Below are 17,802 nucleotides of genomic sequence, written 5' to 3'. Positions count from 1 at the left end.
CTCGTCTGAAGGAAAAGGGGGGTTGCCACTCAACATTAGGAAGGTGTTCCTAATGTTTTGTACACTCAGTATAGGTTAAAACTAGACATACAGACTATTTGTATGGAACATACTAAACTTGCTGCTGCATCATTTCATTTAAATAGCTAATTGCAAAAAGGCAAATCTCTCTCTTGTGAAACCAAAGTTTCAACAACAGTTGTCAGGAGCAACAAGAAAAAGGAGAAATCCAAACAAAGCTGTTGTGATAAGGTTGGAACAGGTCTGTTTTAGTGCCTGGGGCGTGTATTACAGCTCTGGTCTGACAGACAGAAAGATGACAGTCCAGTTATTCCGTTTTTGATGCAGTAGGGTTATTTCCTTTTTAATTATAGTCTTCTCAAGACACCATTTGGTTTTGCTTTTGAGGAACAGCTGGCTAATAGCTTAAGACAGCAGGGGGAAAGACACGCTATTAGGGAAGCTATATTATCACCAAGCTATATTACTACCATCTGCAACAGATACTGTGCCTTAATCTCACTGAGTTTGGCCACACTGACACCGGAGACTCCCTCTACCCAACAAGTCTTCCCTTTTGTGGAGACAGCTGCAACCTTGCCTTGCAATGTGACTGTGGACACGCACTGTTCATCTAGCACTTGACCAGAACACAGATAGAAAGTGGTTGATGTGCTTGAGCAGACACAATGCTAAATGGAGAAGACCACCACAGCCATATTGTCCAATCACAGCAAGTTTCCTCTTTGGCAACTTTTTCTTCCCAGGAAAAAAAGTCTTAATGGAATATTGCATAAGACTAGTTCATTATCTTTATTGGGATTTAGAAATTAAACTATTCTAACCATGTGATATTTTCTACATTTGATTCTTGATGATTTAATTCTTCCAACAGAGAATAAGAAATACATTAAAAATCCTGAATAGACTTTCTGGGTGCTAAGCCAGGCTATTTTTCAAACCTCACTCTGAGGGGATAAATGCTGACACACTATAATAACACTTGTCACGCAGCTGGCAACCTTAATGCCAACACAATGCACCAGAGGACTGCTGTTTTCAGAGCTTCCTCCTACCTCTTCTTTCAGCAGATTATTCAGACCGACTAAATTTGGGAACACTGGAATCATCGGAATCGAGCACAGCAGCTCCCCTGATATGTCAGAGAGAAGTCTAATGCTTGGATATTGTTGCCTGTATTAAATAACCATTAGGACTTGGGTATTGCATGTTGGATGCTTTAGTATGGCAGATGTTGAGCTGAAGGAGCTGTTTGAAGTGTCAAGTGCTCCAACTCCCCCCTCCCATCGAGCTCCTTGCCTTTGCCTTAGATTTACAATACATCTGTTAGTTTACATAATCACGTTTAATTTCCCCTACAGCTACGTATGGGCACCAGCCAGCACTCATGACAAATGCTCCAAGACTAATTGCTTTAAGACAGTTTTAGTGTGGAGAAAATTCAAACTCAAATATTAGGTTAAATCAGTCACTGGAGTATACATTTCATTACACATAATCTAAACTCAGTAAATCAGTGTCCCACTATTCCTATAACAGTGGCTGTCAAGCGATCAAGTTCCAGCCAATACAGTCACATGATAACAATGACCACCCTATTGAAAAAATTGCTTGAAAAATCTGAATCAAAACATTTGTCTCTTATTACTGTTTTAGTAAGAGGCATTACTGAGGCAAGATGATAAAAGGTGCATATATGTTGATGCTATTATGACAAACAAGCTTCAGAGATGCATAGCCTGAGGTTTCTCAGTCCCATTTTACTTCAGAGTGCCTTTAAACTTTTTAAGCTGCCAGATCCATAAAGGCCATTCCGGTGGGAAGAAGCGGTGGCTTATGTCACAGCCTCATCATCAGTCAGAGCCTCAGCGGGGTGACCTGCGGCCACACTGTAACCTCACTGCAGGCAGACAATGGCCCAGTCCCCCGGAGGAGTACCTGGTCTCCAAACAATGTCATTTTTAATGTGAAAGGCCACACTGGGAGGAATTTCAATTTGGACTTCATTGTCCTCTTTTCTCTCTGAAACTTTAACCTGACAGCTCACCGCCTCTTTTCAAAACAAATGCTTTTGTCTGTAGGATTAATCCTCTATTGCTATGCCTGCATTGTCTTCAATATTCTCCATATCCCTGACTGTCAGGTAAAATAATTACATCAGGGTCATAAAAAGAGAAAATGTGCACGAAATCTGTGACTATCTGACTTAATCATTCAAACCTGCAATGAAAACAATTCATTAATAGACCTGAAATCCCACTTGCTTTAAGCCGCTGTGGATTTAACTGCAGCCTAACAGAAGGTTTATAAAGATCAAAACCACTATTCGCAGAATCTCTAAAAATAAAAACTATGTACTTTTATATTTACAAATAAATCCACATGGTAAAAAGTTATATGCAAAACAAATGATTTAAAAATATATATATATATTTCACCTTTATTTAACCAGGTAGGCTAGTTGAGAACAAGTTCTCATTTGCAACTGCGACCTGGCCAAGATAAAGCGTAGCAATTCGACACATACAACAACACAGAGTTACACATGGAATAAACAAAACATACAGTCAATAATACAGAAGAACAAAAGAAAACAAAAAGTCTATATACAGTGAGTGCAAATGAGGTAAATTAAGGAAATAAATAGGCTATGGTGGCGAAGTAATTACAATATAGCAATTAAACACTGGAATGGTAGATCGGCAGAAGATGAATGTGGAGAATGATCTACTATGGGCTGTCTATAGTTTGCCTAAACTCTGTCAGAAATGTGAGAAAAGGGGGTTGTTTTTTCCCCTCTGTGTATGTGCAGATTCCTTAGCAGCCTCCTGTAAAGAGCGGGAGAGAATGCTTCCCGGCGTGGGGCTTTTGAGCTGGCCTCTCCAGCTGCCAGGGCACTCGGCGGTTTGAGGGTCCGCCAATCCTTGGGAGCTGTACCGTTAACAGCGTGACTTTTAATCCACCCCCCTCCTCCCCCAAACTCTGTGCAGTGGACTAGGGAATCCTTTCATGCTGGTCATTCACATAGCAACGCCTTGAGAGGGCCTTCAAGGAGCCCCAGTAGAATGGGTTAAAGGTGGCATGGAGAAAGCCCTGGTTTACAGACACATTGGATCACTAGCCTTCATAGAGCTGGACGGCCAGACAAAGGAGAGAGGAAAACCTCAGCAAACCTCAAGGCGGCTCTCATCTGACGTGCACCCTCAGAGAGGGAGAAAAATCATGTTCATGAAATTTGAAAGGTGGCTGTTATCTATTTGTCACAGTCAGGGTCTATATAGTTATAATCACTCTGTCTGTGTTATGCCATTTCTGCTGTGTGATTTCTTTCATGATGCACGGTACAAATTAAAGGGTCTGTTTCATAATTAATAATAAAATGTATTCTAGCAAAGAGTCCATCTGGCGCAGTGACACACTTACGGAAGACTCGGCCTATCAGGCTCACGGCATCAGCCATTTAGTTAAATCTATTCTGAAACGCCAGTTCTAATGGGCTTTGGAATGGCTGTCACATCCATCCGTTCCAGAGCCAGGAACTAGATTTGGAATGCAGAGAGACACAAGGGTTTCCCTACTGCTGTCCTCTCCATGAAGAAGATCAAACCACTTGCTTCCCTGTTTGGGATCCTGCTCAATACATAAGTGTAACTAATGGAGTCAGATCCGATCAGAGTATCTGTGTGTGTGTGTGTGTGTGTGTGTGTGTGTGTGTGTGTGTGTGTGTGTGTGTGTGTGTGTGTGTGTGTGTGTGTGTGTGTGTGTGTGTGTGTGTGTGTGTGTGTGTGTGTGTGTGTGTGTGTGTGTGTGTGTGCGTGTATAACATTGATTTTAAGATACAAGATAATACAAGAAGAGACATAGCATGTCTATACATGACCGCACCTTTAGCCGTCCTTACCATTAAAACAAAACGATTTAAAACAACTTTTAAGAAAACCTGTGCATACTATTAACACAGACCACCATAAGTTAAATAAGTTCTGCTACAAACTGTGAATGCAAAAACCAATATGGAACCATATGCATTTGTGGAAAGCAATATCTGTATCCAAATCTCACAGTTGGTTGGGGCGATGTGTATGCTGAGTTCCAAGGTGAGAGTGTTCGGTGGAATACCCTTTGTGTGATCTGTGCCTCTGATATCTAACATCTGTTCTTCTCCCCTTGTGCTACACAATCCCCATTCTGTACAGTAACCTCTTTGCCATTTTTGTGCAAGCATGAGCTAGGCATGTAGAACTGACAACCCCCAACCGCATTATCCCAAGCCCTTGATTGTTTAGTAGAGTTAAATGAATGTTGTAGTTAACTTAGGAATGGTCATGGATCGAGGGTGCCAAACAATGCCGTTCTTGTGGCGCTCAACAATGACTCAGCCTACTCTGCCAATAAATATGAACTCAATGGTTTTCAGTCAACTGCATGTAACGGCTGTGACGAGAGATGGAAAAACGCATGCATCCATTTTCTCATGCAACTTTATACAAAATGTCGGTAATGAAAATATAACCTTTCCGAACCACACATCACTGGCTATTTTATATAATTTTCTATAGGACTACCACTAATGTACTACGCTTCTGAATGTGCCTTTCAAATATATCCAGAAACTTGAAATAACTGATTTCTACTTCTCAGCTTCCTTTGTCTACATGTGAGCCCCTTTGTAACGGTAACTGCTTTGGGGTCCAATCTAATGACACATGTTCAACAATCAGACATTAACAGACAACATGAATTATTAGTTGCCCCTTAAGCATTTGGGTATCTTTCATTGCATTAGAGAGCACAGTATTTCATTTAAAAGGGCTGTGAATGCATGAGTCAGTGCTAAGGAACTTTACATCCGGACTGTCAACAGATTCATAAAAGGTCCAGCACATACTAGTCGTCACATGAAAAAAAAATGTAATTGTAACAGCTAGAAAATACATATGTTAGTGCAAGAGATTTGGGTCGTCCATTAACAGTGCATTTGGGTGGAAAGCTCACTCCCCAGTGTAGCCTTGAGAAAACATGCTGTAAAACATTCCCCTGAATATTCCCTTTTCATGTATTGATTTAAATAAGTAACTAAAAGGGAAAGGCCACTTAAAGTGACCTTATCAGTCAGTTACAGAGCACTCAGAGAGGAGAATGTGGCCCACATGAGAATGGTGATACATCGATCTTTTCATAGACATAAGATGAGGTAACAGTTCTCAAGTCTTCATCTCAAAATGTCTAATCTCTCGTGGGCAGAAAACATACACACAAATGGACATGAACCTTCTTATGATGGGATAAAGGTCAGACACTTTGGTCAATCATGGTTTTCCAGTTATGTGATAAGATATTATGTAAAATAATTAATTGTAATAATTTATCTGCACTGTATGTTTGTTAGCCAGACAGAGGAATGGTTCCATTTTTTTATTTTTTTATTATTAAAGTTCCAATATGCAACTTTTTGGGCAATCTGACTAAAGTCATATAGAAATGTGAGTTATAGATCTGTCATTCTCATTGAAAGAAAGTCTAAGAAGCGGTGGATCTGTCCTATGTGCGCTATTTCTATGCTTCCTGTTCTTAAAGATGCACTATGTAGAATTAGCTCATCCATCTCCTGGTTGCTAAAATTCTTATAGTTCATCAAATGTCACTTTATGTGACCTAAACAAGCAAATATAGTGTGGAGAATCATTGTATCATCTAAACCGCTGTAAAATATATTTTCCATAACCCAAATTATTGTATTTTCAGCTGTTTGAAGCTGGTGTACAAAACCCGAAAGCAAAAGATGCCAAAACTTGAAAACAGGAAGCATAAAAATAGCACATATAGAACTGATCTAACATTTGTAGACTTGCTTTCAATGAGACTTACATATATAAAATACGTCACATTTCTAAATTTACATATTGATGCTTTAGGTTTCGTTTTTGCGTCTTTTACTTTCGGTTTTGTACACCAGCTGAAAATACAATATTTTGGGTTATGGAAAATATATTTCACATCGGTTTAGATGGTACAATAATTCTAAACACTATACTTGCTTGTTTTGTCACATAAACTGAAATTAGGTAACTATTAGAATTTTTGCAACCAGGAAATGGCCGAGCGATTTCTGCATAGTGCACCTTTAAACTGCCAATATGCCAACATTACATTCAAACAATAGTCCCGATCGGTATTAAATAGAATGCCCGCCTGTTGGGAAAACAACCTGTGGTTACCTAGGTTACCCCATTAACTCACAGCAAAAACATGACCCTTTTCAAACACAATTTTCTTGTTGTCTTCTTGTTTTAGTCAATTACAAAAGTACAACACGTCTAAAGATTACCTTTCAACATTGCCTGTTCTCACTACTTAGAAAAACATAATATTGCAGGGCTTCCCTCATGCCCCTATTCATGACGGTGCTAGGAGCCGAGTGAGTTAGCTAGCTACGGACCGGAACATTAAGCTAGCCAAGCCCTAGAACACAAACAAATTGACTATACAGCTAGAAATAGTGAGTGGCGTTATAAATGAACTATACTAAACAAGATATATGCCTTACCTGTGATTAAATGTTTTCCACACACATAGTAACGTGTAGCCTAATTGGACACAGAGTCCGCACATTTCCCACTCTACAAAGGCGAATAGCGTGAAGTCACAGGGCTCTTCTCGCATGCTCTATTTTTTCCTACATAGGAGCATTGCGATCCATAGGTCGGGATTTTTGACTTGGTTACATGTACATTGAACAACACATCAACATTTCGGCATGTTTTGTTATTTCTGTATAACTAAAAACCAACAAAGAAGTTGTCTCTTTTACAATGGGGGTGAATGGGAAGGAATGTTGTTTTCCCAAATTTGTGGGCGTGGTCGAGGGCAATTCCTTCTTATGTCGTGAATATTGACTCTGCGTTTAATGGTTGTCATTTTCACCTTATTCTGGAACTTTGAGGGTTTATGACATAGCCCCTCTAGTAATTTCATAGAATCTCTTTTACCGTAGATCTGTCATGATACAACGGGATGCGTGAGATGAGCAGCATTAGTCCCAGGTTGGGTTTTTCTTCACTGGTTATTCGGACAAATCACAATTTTGCAGGTGTTAGCTTCTGGATGGGACATTTGGCCCATAGACTTGCCTGAAACTTGCAAAGAGAGAGATAGTGGAGCTATTTGTTCCAGTTCCGATCTTTGTTCTATCTTCTCTTAACACGTACAGTTGAAGTCGGAAGTTTACATACACTTAGGTTGGAGTCATTAAAACTCATTTTTCAACCACTCCACAAATTTCTTGTTAACAAACTATAATTTTGGCAAGTCGGTTAGGACAAGGATATCTACTTTGTGCATGACACAAGTAAGTTTTCCAACAATTGTTTACATACAGATTATTTCCATTATAAATCCCTGTATCATAATTCTAGTGGGTCAGAAGTTTACATACACTAAATTGACTGTGCCTTTAAACAGCTTGGAAAATTCCAGAAAATTATGTCATGGCTTTAGAAGCTTCTGATAGGCTAATTGACACCATTTGAGTCAATTAGAGGTGCACCTCTGGAGGTATTTCAAGGCCTACCTTCAAACTCAGTAACTCTTTGTGTAACAGTATAGCTTCTGTCCCTCTCCTCGCCCCTACCTGGGCTCGAACCAGGGACCCTCTTCTGTACACATAGACAACAGCTACCCTCAGCATCGTTACCCATCGCTCCATAAAAGCCACGGCCCTTGCAGAGCAAGGGGAACAACTACTTCAAGTTCTCAGAGCGAGTGACTCCGATTGAAACGCTATTAGCGTGCAGCCCGCGAACTAGCTAGCCATTTCACATCGGTTACATTTGCTTGACATCATGGAAAAATCAAAAGAAATCAGCCAAAAAATTATAGACCTCCACAAGTCTGGTTCTTCCTTAGGAGCAATTTACAAACACCTGAAGGTACCACGTTCATCTGTACAAACAATAGTATGCAAGTATAAACACCATGGGACCACGCAGGCGTCATACCGCTCAGGAAAGAGACGCACTCTGTTTCCTGGAGATGAACGTACTTTGGTGCGAAAAGTGCAAATCAATCCCAGAACAACATCAAAGGACCTTGTGAAGATGCTGGAGGAAACAGGTACAAAAGTATCTATATCCACAGTAAAATGAGTCCTATATCGACATAACCTGAAAGGCCACTCAGCAAGGAAGAAGCCACTACTCCAAAACCACCATAAAAAAAGCCAGCCTACGGTTTGTAACTACACATGGGAACAAAGATCGTACTTTTTGAAGAAATGTCCTTTGGTCTGATGGAACAAAATATAACTTTTTGGCCATAATGACCATCGTTATGCTTGGAGGAAAAAGGGGGAGGCTTGCAAGCCGAAGAGCACCATCCCAACGTGAAGCACGGGGGTGGCAGCATCATGTTGTGGGGGTGCTTTGCTGCAGGAGGGACTGGTGCACTTCACAAAATAGATGGCATCATGTGGTAGGACAATTATATGGATATATTGAAGCAACACCTCAAAACATCAGTCAGGAAGTTAAAACTTGGTCGCAAATGGGTCTTCCAAATGGACAATGACCCCAAGCATACTTCCAAAGTTGTGGTAAAATGGCTTAAGGACAACAAAATCAAGGTATTGGAGTGGCCATTACAAAGCCCTGACATCAATCGTATAGAGAATTTCTGGACAGAACTGAAAAAGTGTGTGCCAGCAAGGAGGCCTACAAACCTGACTCAGTTACACCAGCTCTGTCAGGAGGAATGGGCCTAAATTCACCCAACATATTGTGGGAAGCTTGTGGAAGGCTACCCGAAACATTCGATCCAAGTTAAACAATTTAAAGGTAATGCTACCAAATACTAATTGAGTGTATGTAAACTTCTGACCCACTGGGAATGTGATGAATTAAATAAAAGCTGAAATAAATCATTCTCTGTACAATTATTCTGACATTTCACATTCTTAAAATAAAGTGGTTATCCTAACTGACCTAAGACAGGGAATTTGTACTTGGATTAAATGTCAGGAATTGTGAAAAAACTTAATTTAAATGTATTTGGCTAAGGTGTATGTAAATTTCCAACTTCAAATGTATGTACCCAGAACTTAATTGAGAATCTAACCAATTACGCAATACTTTAGTTCTGGGTTAACCAAGATAATAAAATGTCTAAAACCATGCCTTGTATATCTCACAATGGTATGTACGTACAATGACCTTCCTCAGGTGCTCAGTTGATCAGAATCAAGCCATTAATGGCTGAAAAAGGTAGACTCAGACAACTGTCTGGAATAGTAGCTCCACTACTTTCTAAAAGTGGAATATTAGAGTGCCTAATGACACAATGACTGCTTTTACTTTCCTTTCATTTTTGTGTTAAGCCGTCCTGAGGTGGCTCTAAGTCTCTCCTCTTTGTGATGGGGTCTGGGTTTCTGTGAAACGTTATCAGAACCAGCATGAAGGGATGAGGGCAGGAAGAGAACAAAACCACTCCTGTGACACTTCTCAAAGGAATCTCTTTCTTGTGTAAACTACGGCTGAAACCTAGGGAGCAGGGGCATGGGTGGGTTTATTAAAGGCTGGAGGGTTGGCACAGCCTATTTAAACAGTGACAGAGTTAATCTCTAGACTGTCAGTTTTAATCACAGGCGCATTGATCATGATGGCACAGTCAAGCAAAGCTTGAGCTACTCCACTTGGCTCTAATGTATTAAACACACAGGACACTCGATATCTTCTCCATTTATTATACGCTGCTGAATCTCCGGACCAAACTATATCCGTAAATGTCTATATGTGACTTTGTGAAAATAATTAAAACACAAATCAAATGCAATGTTTTCTCACGTTTTACAACATCATGTCGAACTGTTGACATAACCATAAACCAGTCACTGAAGACAGATAGTCTCTCGTATTGGTCTTCACCGTGTGAGATTTCAGAGGTTTCACTCCCTAATTGATAACTTTAATAATACATTAACTGGATAGTTAAAACATTAACCTTTGGTGTCTCCTTTCTCATTTTTGACTGAGGATTTAATATGGGATTAGTTAAATTACCTAGTTAGAGGGTCTGATTTCAAGATAGCGCACTGAGCACAGACAAAAATAATACTCCCTGGCTTTAAAAGGCAAAGATCATTTCTGAATCATTGACTACAGTGTAATTATGGTATGAAGTGCACCATCAAATGGAATGATACTGCATTCAAATGTTTTTTCTTCTTAATTAACAGCCTGTTGTCCTGTTATCCTATCATAACCTCCGCGAGGAGACCTTAACAACATTATGAAACTAGTATTGTTAGTGTGTAAATGCAAGTTGTCTAAAAGCTTGCCTTTGCCTGTATTTCACATGCACCAATGGTTAAAAACAGCACATCTAGTCTCTTGAAGACATACAGTAGGACTAACTGGCCACCACCTGCTTGGCTCTATCTGACACATAACCCATAATCTTGGGAAATACAGGACAGGATTACATTGCTATTGTTCTCACAAGGGAGAGAGATGACAGGGTGAATTTATGAGGTCCAGCAGTGATGGGTCTCAAAAGCACAACAACATCCTACATGTAGTACAATGCCTATCATACGTATTCACCCCGCTTGGATTTCTTCACATTTTATTGTGTTACAAAGTTACAAAATCACTGATCACATCTATACTGACCACATCTACAATATATAGACAAACTGACATGGTACGTCTATGGAATAGACTAATAAATATGCCAGAACACAGAATCACAAAAACAAATTGGACTGGGACCTTACTCATAACTATCCATGGGCTAGAGAATTATCTATTTGTTGTATGGTAATTTCGGGAACAAATTTCCATGTGGTGTTAACCAAATCAAGGACAAGCCTTTTCTGATCCAAAAGGAAAATTGAGCAGCTGATATTTGGTTTAAACCTAAACTTAGAATGTACACTCTCATCAAAGAGAACTACATCACTGAACCATATGTCCACCTGAACCTAACAAAAAGCCGAAGGTCAGTTAGCGCACAACTCAGACCCCCCCCCCCCCCCCCCCCCCCCGGTTATAAAGACGTGTAGATTTAACAGAGTGCCTGAAGATAATTTTTAGAACATGCCTACTGTGTGATCTTGAAGAAATCAATTTAGTGTTTTATAGCCCCTCTGTATGACGATCTGAGACATGTTCTTTTTTGTATATAAAAAAAAATGTGGCAATAACCCTGAAGTATTCTGCTTACAGGGCGAGCAGAGGCTTGAATTTTGTTTCAGACAGGGCGTGTTTGAGATTGCTCCGATTGTTCACAGTGCCTGGAGGAGAAGGAGAAATGTACTGTTTGTGTAGTGTGGCTAGATGGTAGCTGTTCTGGCCATGATTATTATACGCATATAATTTGTTAAATGTATTTTGTTTTGAGTACAAGAAAAATGATAGTGTGTTTAGTAGTGTCTTGTAAGCCCATGTGGGCTGGGCACCAGTAGGTGTATGACACTTAAATAAATCATATCAATCACTCAATCAACAATAACAAAAAAGATCTACACACAACACTATGCAATGTCAGTGGAAGATTAAGATTAATGTCAAATAAAACACTAATATATCTTGATTAGATAAGTATTCACCCCTGTGAGTCTTATTAGATAAGTCAATTAAAAATATTTGCCCATAATTGTTTTCAAAATTCTTCAAGTTCGGTCAAGGTGTTAGGGATCATGGCTAGACAGCCATTTTCAAGTCTTGCCATAGATTTTCAAGCAGATTAAGTCAAAACTGCAACTTGGACACTCAGGAACATTCACTGTCTTCCAGGTAAACAACTCCAGTGTAGATTTGACCTTCTGTTGTAGATTATTGTCCTGCTGAAAAGTGAACTCCTCTCCCAGTGTCTGCTATAAAGCAGAATTAAGCAGGTTTTCCTCTAGGATTTTGTCTGTGCTTAGCTCCATCCCGTTTCTTTTTGTCCTGAAAACCTCCCCAGTCATTGCCGGTGTCAAGCATACCCATGCCATGATGCAGCCACCACCATGCTTGAAAAGTAGGAGGCAGTTACTCAGTGACGTGAGATTTTGGATTCGCCCCAAACATAAGGCTTTGCATTTAGGTCAAAAAGTGTATTCCTTTGCAGTGTTTTTTGCAGTATTGCACTAAGCCTTGTTGCATACATGTGCATGTTTTGGATTCTGTTTGTTTTTATTCTTCTTTTTACTCTGTCATTTAGGTCATTATTGTGGAGTCACTACAATGTTGTTGGTCCATCCTCAGTTTTCTCCCATCACAGCCATTGATCTCATTTCTAAAATAATAGCCTTGTGGTGACATCCCTGAGCAGTTTCCTACCTGTCCTGCAGCTCAGTTCAGAAGGATGACTATATCTTTGATGTGTCTGGTTGGTTTAATACATAATCCACAGCCTAATTATTAACTTGACCATGCTTAAAGAGATACTCAATGTCTGATTTGTTATTGTTACCCATCTACTAATCACTGCCCTTCTTTATGAGGCTTTCAGAAAGTTTGGTCTTTGTAGTTGAATCTGTGCTTGAAATTCAATACTCGACTGAGGGATATTACAGATGCTGTATGTTTGGGGGAGAGAATAAGGGGTAGTCATTAAAAAAATAATGTCAACCACACAGAGTGAGTCCAAATAACTTATTATGTGATTTGTTACTCCTGAATTAATTTAGGCTTGCCTAAACAAAGGGGGTAAATACTTGTGCAATGACTGCATTTAAGTTATTGAATTTGCATTCATTTGTAAAAATGCGTAGAGTTTTTTTCACTTTGACATTATGGAGCATGTTGTGTAGATCAATGACAAAAAAGCACAATTAAATCTATTTCAATCTCACTTTGTAATGCAACAAAATGTGAAAAACATGTATGATAACCACTGTCAATCTAGGTGACAAACTACTATATTCTTTCTCAATGTTTGTGTGGGATATCAGTGAGCCCAACATGGAAATTGCTACAACAAACTACATTTTAAGATGACAAATATGATATGAAGTATTTTTTCTACGGCTTAGAACAAGATGCTCATATAACAAAATAAAGAAAGGTTTGTCATAATATATTTGCTTATACTTTGAACAAAATATTCTCTATTTTTTTCATGGTAGATCTACAATATAGTAAATGCAGGTAAACCTATCTTAAGTTGCCAGTGAGCTCACTTCTCAGAGGAACTTAGAGAAATCTCCTTTGTTAATGAAAGACAGATTTTCAATTACCTACTAATTTTATTCCCTCCTGAGAAATTAGAAAGGAACAAGTTTGTTCAATATCAATAAATCCAATTACCAACTATATCCCCTTCTTTCTCTTAGGTAGAAAAAATGTATTGGAAAATATAATCTATGCTTATCCATCCCTCTTGTAAAAAAACAACAACAACAATACTCCTACAGTAATATCACAGAAAAAAATACAAATCTACTGGTTGTAAAAGTAAATATTTGTAAATATTTGCCTGAAATAGAATTTGGAATAGCTTTATCTATTGTGCATTTGAACATATAAATTAGAAGTCTGCAAGAAACAACTTTTCCAAAATGTTAACAATATCTTAAAATGTTGACTTGTGATCAAAGAACAACTGCATTTATATGCAATAATCTTTGTATTGTGTCTATTGTTTACACTCTTACGCATTCTGTGAAGTTCCCTGGTCTACCACAAGCAGTTCCTCATGTACCCAATCACTAGATCTGCTTTTCAATGCTGTACGAGTTTGATCTCTGTATCACAGTAGGCCTATCTACGTGTTAGAGTGTGACTTCATGTGATTACATGAATGGAGTACTTTTCTTAAGTGTATAGCTGTCAAATTAGTGTGGGCTATTCACGCCAGTGTTCTGGTACTGGGGAGGAATCAGCAGACAGTGTGTCTGAAGTGCGTATGACTCAATGTGGTGGACCGGCTACATAATTTTAATAAGGGAAAATAATAAAGAGTGGAGAAGGGAATAGTAGCAACCCTAAAGCCTTCCTCACTCGTAGAGTCTGTTACTCTGAACGAGTAACAGAAATACTGAGTGTCAAAATAAAAGTCCCAACATACAGTACGTCTTAGCTAAGTTCAGTGTTGATCCATCAATATTGGCTATATGTCCTATTTGAAACTGTATGCAGACAATTTGAGTCAACATTGACAGAGACGTCAAGTATCGTATTGAGACAAAATTGGAAATCACAGAATCGTAAATGATATTTAACATGTAATAAGAAGTGCTGTCGAACATGCACAACTAACAGACAAAAAAGTATATACCAGGGGCCTTTGCGTAAATGTGTCTTAAAAAAAATTGTGAGTCGATCTGCCTGGAATTACTGTGGAAAGCCCTGTAAGCTGCTTTACAGAGTGATTTGCCTGCGCTTGCATGGGGGTAGTGTTATTCCATATGTCCGAGTTAGACATCTATTAAGCCTATTTCTGGGCCATCACCTCGAGTCATAAAATCATTACAGTCAACAAGAACTCAAACAATGTTTATTTTAGCGTCCCTGAAAAGACTTGCTTTGGCCTGTTTTGTTATAAGGCAATATTAAACACTTGAGACAATGTCTTCTTCGAAATACATTACTTATGTTGAGATTTTGTGTGGTCTCTGATCATTTGAGAACTGAAGTTTGAGTTTACATCCACACTGAACACACAATGAAACTCATCCGAACTACTGACAAATTTGTTTGACATACAATGTCTTGATACAAAATGGCTGCTACATTCCAATTCAAAAACCACAGGTGCAGTTGGAGCAAACTTAGTCTGAACCAATTCAGCAAAATAAACCAAATAAACGTGCCTCAGCTCTGAATAAAATGAAAAGGTTTAGTTTAAACATTGGAAAGAAAATATATCTATTATGCTTTGAAGTTAGCTTCTCTGGAGGTGCAATCATCAATATTTTTTGTGTGAATTCAATTTATAACATATCAATTAACTTATTTTGATGCCTGTATGAACATCATCAAGTCTTCATGTCCTCATGGCCCAATAGATCTGTAATCAGCTTTTAAGTGGCTGGCTGCACTCTGGACGACCTAGCTACCAGCATTGTAGGCAAAGCAAAGCAAAGCAATACCACTCGGTAGATAAGTAAACAAACATTAACTTACTTGAGAAAACAGCCACCAACTGTTGTAAAACAAAACAGCCCTTTTTTAACAACTGCTCAACGGCAATTAAAGACTTGTCTCTGTCAGCACTTTTACGTTGTTCCGTGTCGTGACTTATTTTAAAATGTGTACTGTTGAGTGAACAAGCTCAGGACTAGGCCACTTCACTTAACTCCATCCACGGCTGGTGTTTAAATCCTGAATACCGAGGCCCTCGGTTATTGCTTTCAAGAATAATAGAGATGTGTTCTCAATATTTCCGATTTTTAAGTTAATTATAAAAAGGTGTGATTCACCTTATCAGCTTAATTGAATGCTTGGATAATATAATGAATATATTTTATAAAAAATATATGCAATAGACATCACTCACTGCTACCTTGTGGTAACACTTAAATTTGTTCCCTTATATTACTTTAATCTTTACTGATTGAAAAGATTTTGCCCAAGGGTTATATATACACACACACATATACTGTTATTGTTATTTTATACACTATAGCATTATTAAAGACAGACAGGCCTCAACAGCCAGAAACTACCCATGGAATCTATTGGAGACTCGGTATTGCAGGATCAGAAATGATTCCAGGAATAACTTGGATTGACATGCATATGAAACATATAGATGTTTGATATGTCTTCATCTAGATCAAATAACAAAATACCACTAAAGGCCTATATATTCAAAAAATCCCTGTTACGCTCTGAGGACTGAAGTATGTTGAGTGGGGATGTTATATTAGGCAATGTATCTATCCTCAAAGCCAGAAAGATAAGGGTTAAACTTGGAAAACACATTTATAAATGTGTCAATCCATCCAGAGGAGAGCACCTGAAAACCCCCACACACACACACACGCACAAGCACACACACTTACACACAAACACACACACACACACACACACACACACACACCAGGAGCAGTTGCTGCCTCTCACTTGATTATAGAGACCAATCTGCTGCAGTAGATGTAGGCTTCCCTAACAGTAAATGATGGGGCCTGGGTGATTCTAGGTGAATTTGGGCATCTCATAAATGTTGGTTGGAAGTTGAATAATGACAAACACGAGTTAATGAATCCTATCTAAATAACGAACATAGCTTGAATGAAATACATTTACCATAACATCTAGAAATCCATGAATGACTCACTAGGCAGAACTGAACTATGCTTATTATTGATGGTTTAAAATATGGCCTTTATGATGTATCATATATCAACCATGTCTAGCTTTCCCCATGACTCCACTTCATATTGTTTTACAGTAGACCTATGCTTTTCCATTCAACACTGTGTGAGGCATCAGAGCCAGCACCTTACAGAGCCCTGAATGTCATTCAGCGCAAATAGTAGTTGGAAACATGTCCAGGCGCCTATTCATATGTATTGACCATTAGCATCTTTACGCATGCTAATAGAATAGCATGAGCGTTATGTTCTATTCAATGCATGATAATACAGATATAGGCTAATACAGATATATGTCTAATATATCCTAGATTAGCACATTTAACACTTACTTTGGGTTTTGTGAGTTCCAAACCACCGATTCCAACGTTTTGGCCACGGGCAACAGCGACCTGCACAAGACTGTCAAAAACCAAAGGTAGTACTTCCAATTGGAACAGGAGCCTGCCATTTCCACGCTTATTCAGTGATGCAAATGAATCAACGGCACGATGAAATCATAAAACAAAAATGGATACAGTGTAAATGTACAATTCTAGATCCCATTCGCTAGTGTCGCATGTAGATCATGCGTAAAATCACGTTTAAAATGACAAATGATAACCATCACTGAATAGATATCGTGAAATCCTGTTTCCTCTGTTCCGTGCAGGCTATGCAAGCAGAACAAGAGTATATTGCAGGTAAAACAATGTTCTGGATTCTTTATCTCATCACCTTCCAGTGTCGAATAGATTTGTAAGGTATGCGTACGTTTAACTCCTTGGTATAACAAGTTTCAAAATGTCACTGGTCAGAAAATAATGTTGAGTCGGTTAACAAGTGGAGTCTTCGCCCGCGAACCCGTGCGCTGAAGTGTGTTTTACAGTTGCTGATGCACATTTAACAATCCGATACTGTAAATGTGACCCCTTTGTCCTTGCTTCAGGAAAGATCTCTGGCACGTCTGTTTTCTTATACTCTTCTTTGTATGGTGAACCCGTTGTCTATAGATAAGTCAATTTCATTGTATCGTCTATAATAACGCTCTAACAGAAAACATTTTGCGTATCTCCAAAATAGCCTACTCCATATGTGTAGTAGCAGACTCCAAAACACTCGCGATAAAATGCGCAAAATCCTTATTTCAGGTGGAAATTACTCTCCCGTGCATTGAAATTCCAATCCACTTGAGATGTTACAGTGTGCCTGTATATTGGAGACACCAACTCATGTTCGAAGTCCGTTCTGAACTGCTTCATCCAAAGTGCATGAATCACGACATTGATAGGCTACGGGTGAATAATCCAGTTTAGAATCTATAAAAAAAAGAAAACAGCTGGGAAATAAAGTGAAATATTGTGCCTATTTAACTTGAACTCGCAAGGAGTTTTTCCAGTGATAGTTCCAGCGTACAGTGCACACTCCAAACTGGCATACAATACTCCTTCGCACACACTGCTGCGTACGTAATGCAACGCTTGGATAGCCCTGACCTCCCAACC

At 38.9% G+C, this 17,802-nt stretch overlaps 1 protein-coding gene across 1 annotated transcript in view; it reads right to left on the bottom strand.

The window, feature by feature from the left end:
• LOC110537279 (ephrin-B1) overlaps nt 1-17,790 on the bottom strand; it is a 69,404-nt gene extending 51,614 nt beyond the window's left edge. Inside the window, exon 1 of the mRNA XM_021623204.3 lies at nt 16,651-17,790. Within this exon, the coding sequence (XP_021478879.1) occupies nt 16,651-16,769 (119 nt within the window). The 5' untranslated portion in view covers nt 16,770-17,790. The remainder of the gene's footprint in view (nt 1-16,650) is intronic.
• Between the last annotated feature and the right edge of the window lie 12 nt (nt 17,791-17,802).

The sequence above is a fragment of the Oncorhynchus mykiss genome, chromosome 12 (genome assembly GCF_057628025.1).
Source record: "Oncorhynchus mykiss isolate SJ-2025 chromosome 12, ASM5762802v1, whole genome shotgun sequence".
NCBI lineage: Eukaryota > Metazoa > Chordata > Actinopteri > Salmoniformes > Salmonidae > Oncorhynchus > Oncorhynchus mykiss.
Note: the sequence above shows the minus strand (reverse complement) of the source record. Positions and strands in the feature narration are given on the sequence as shown.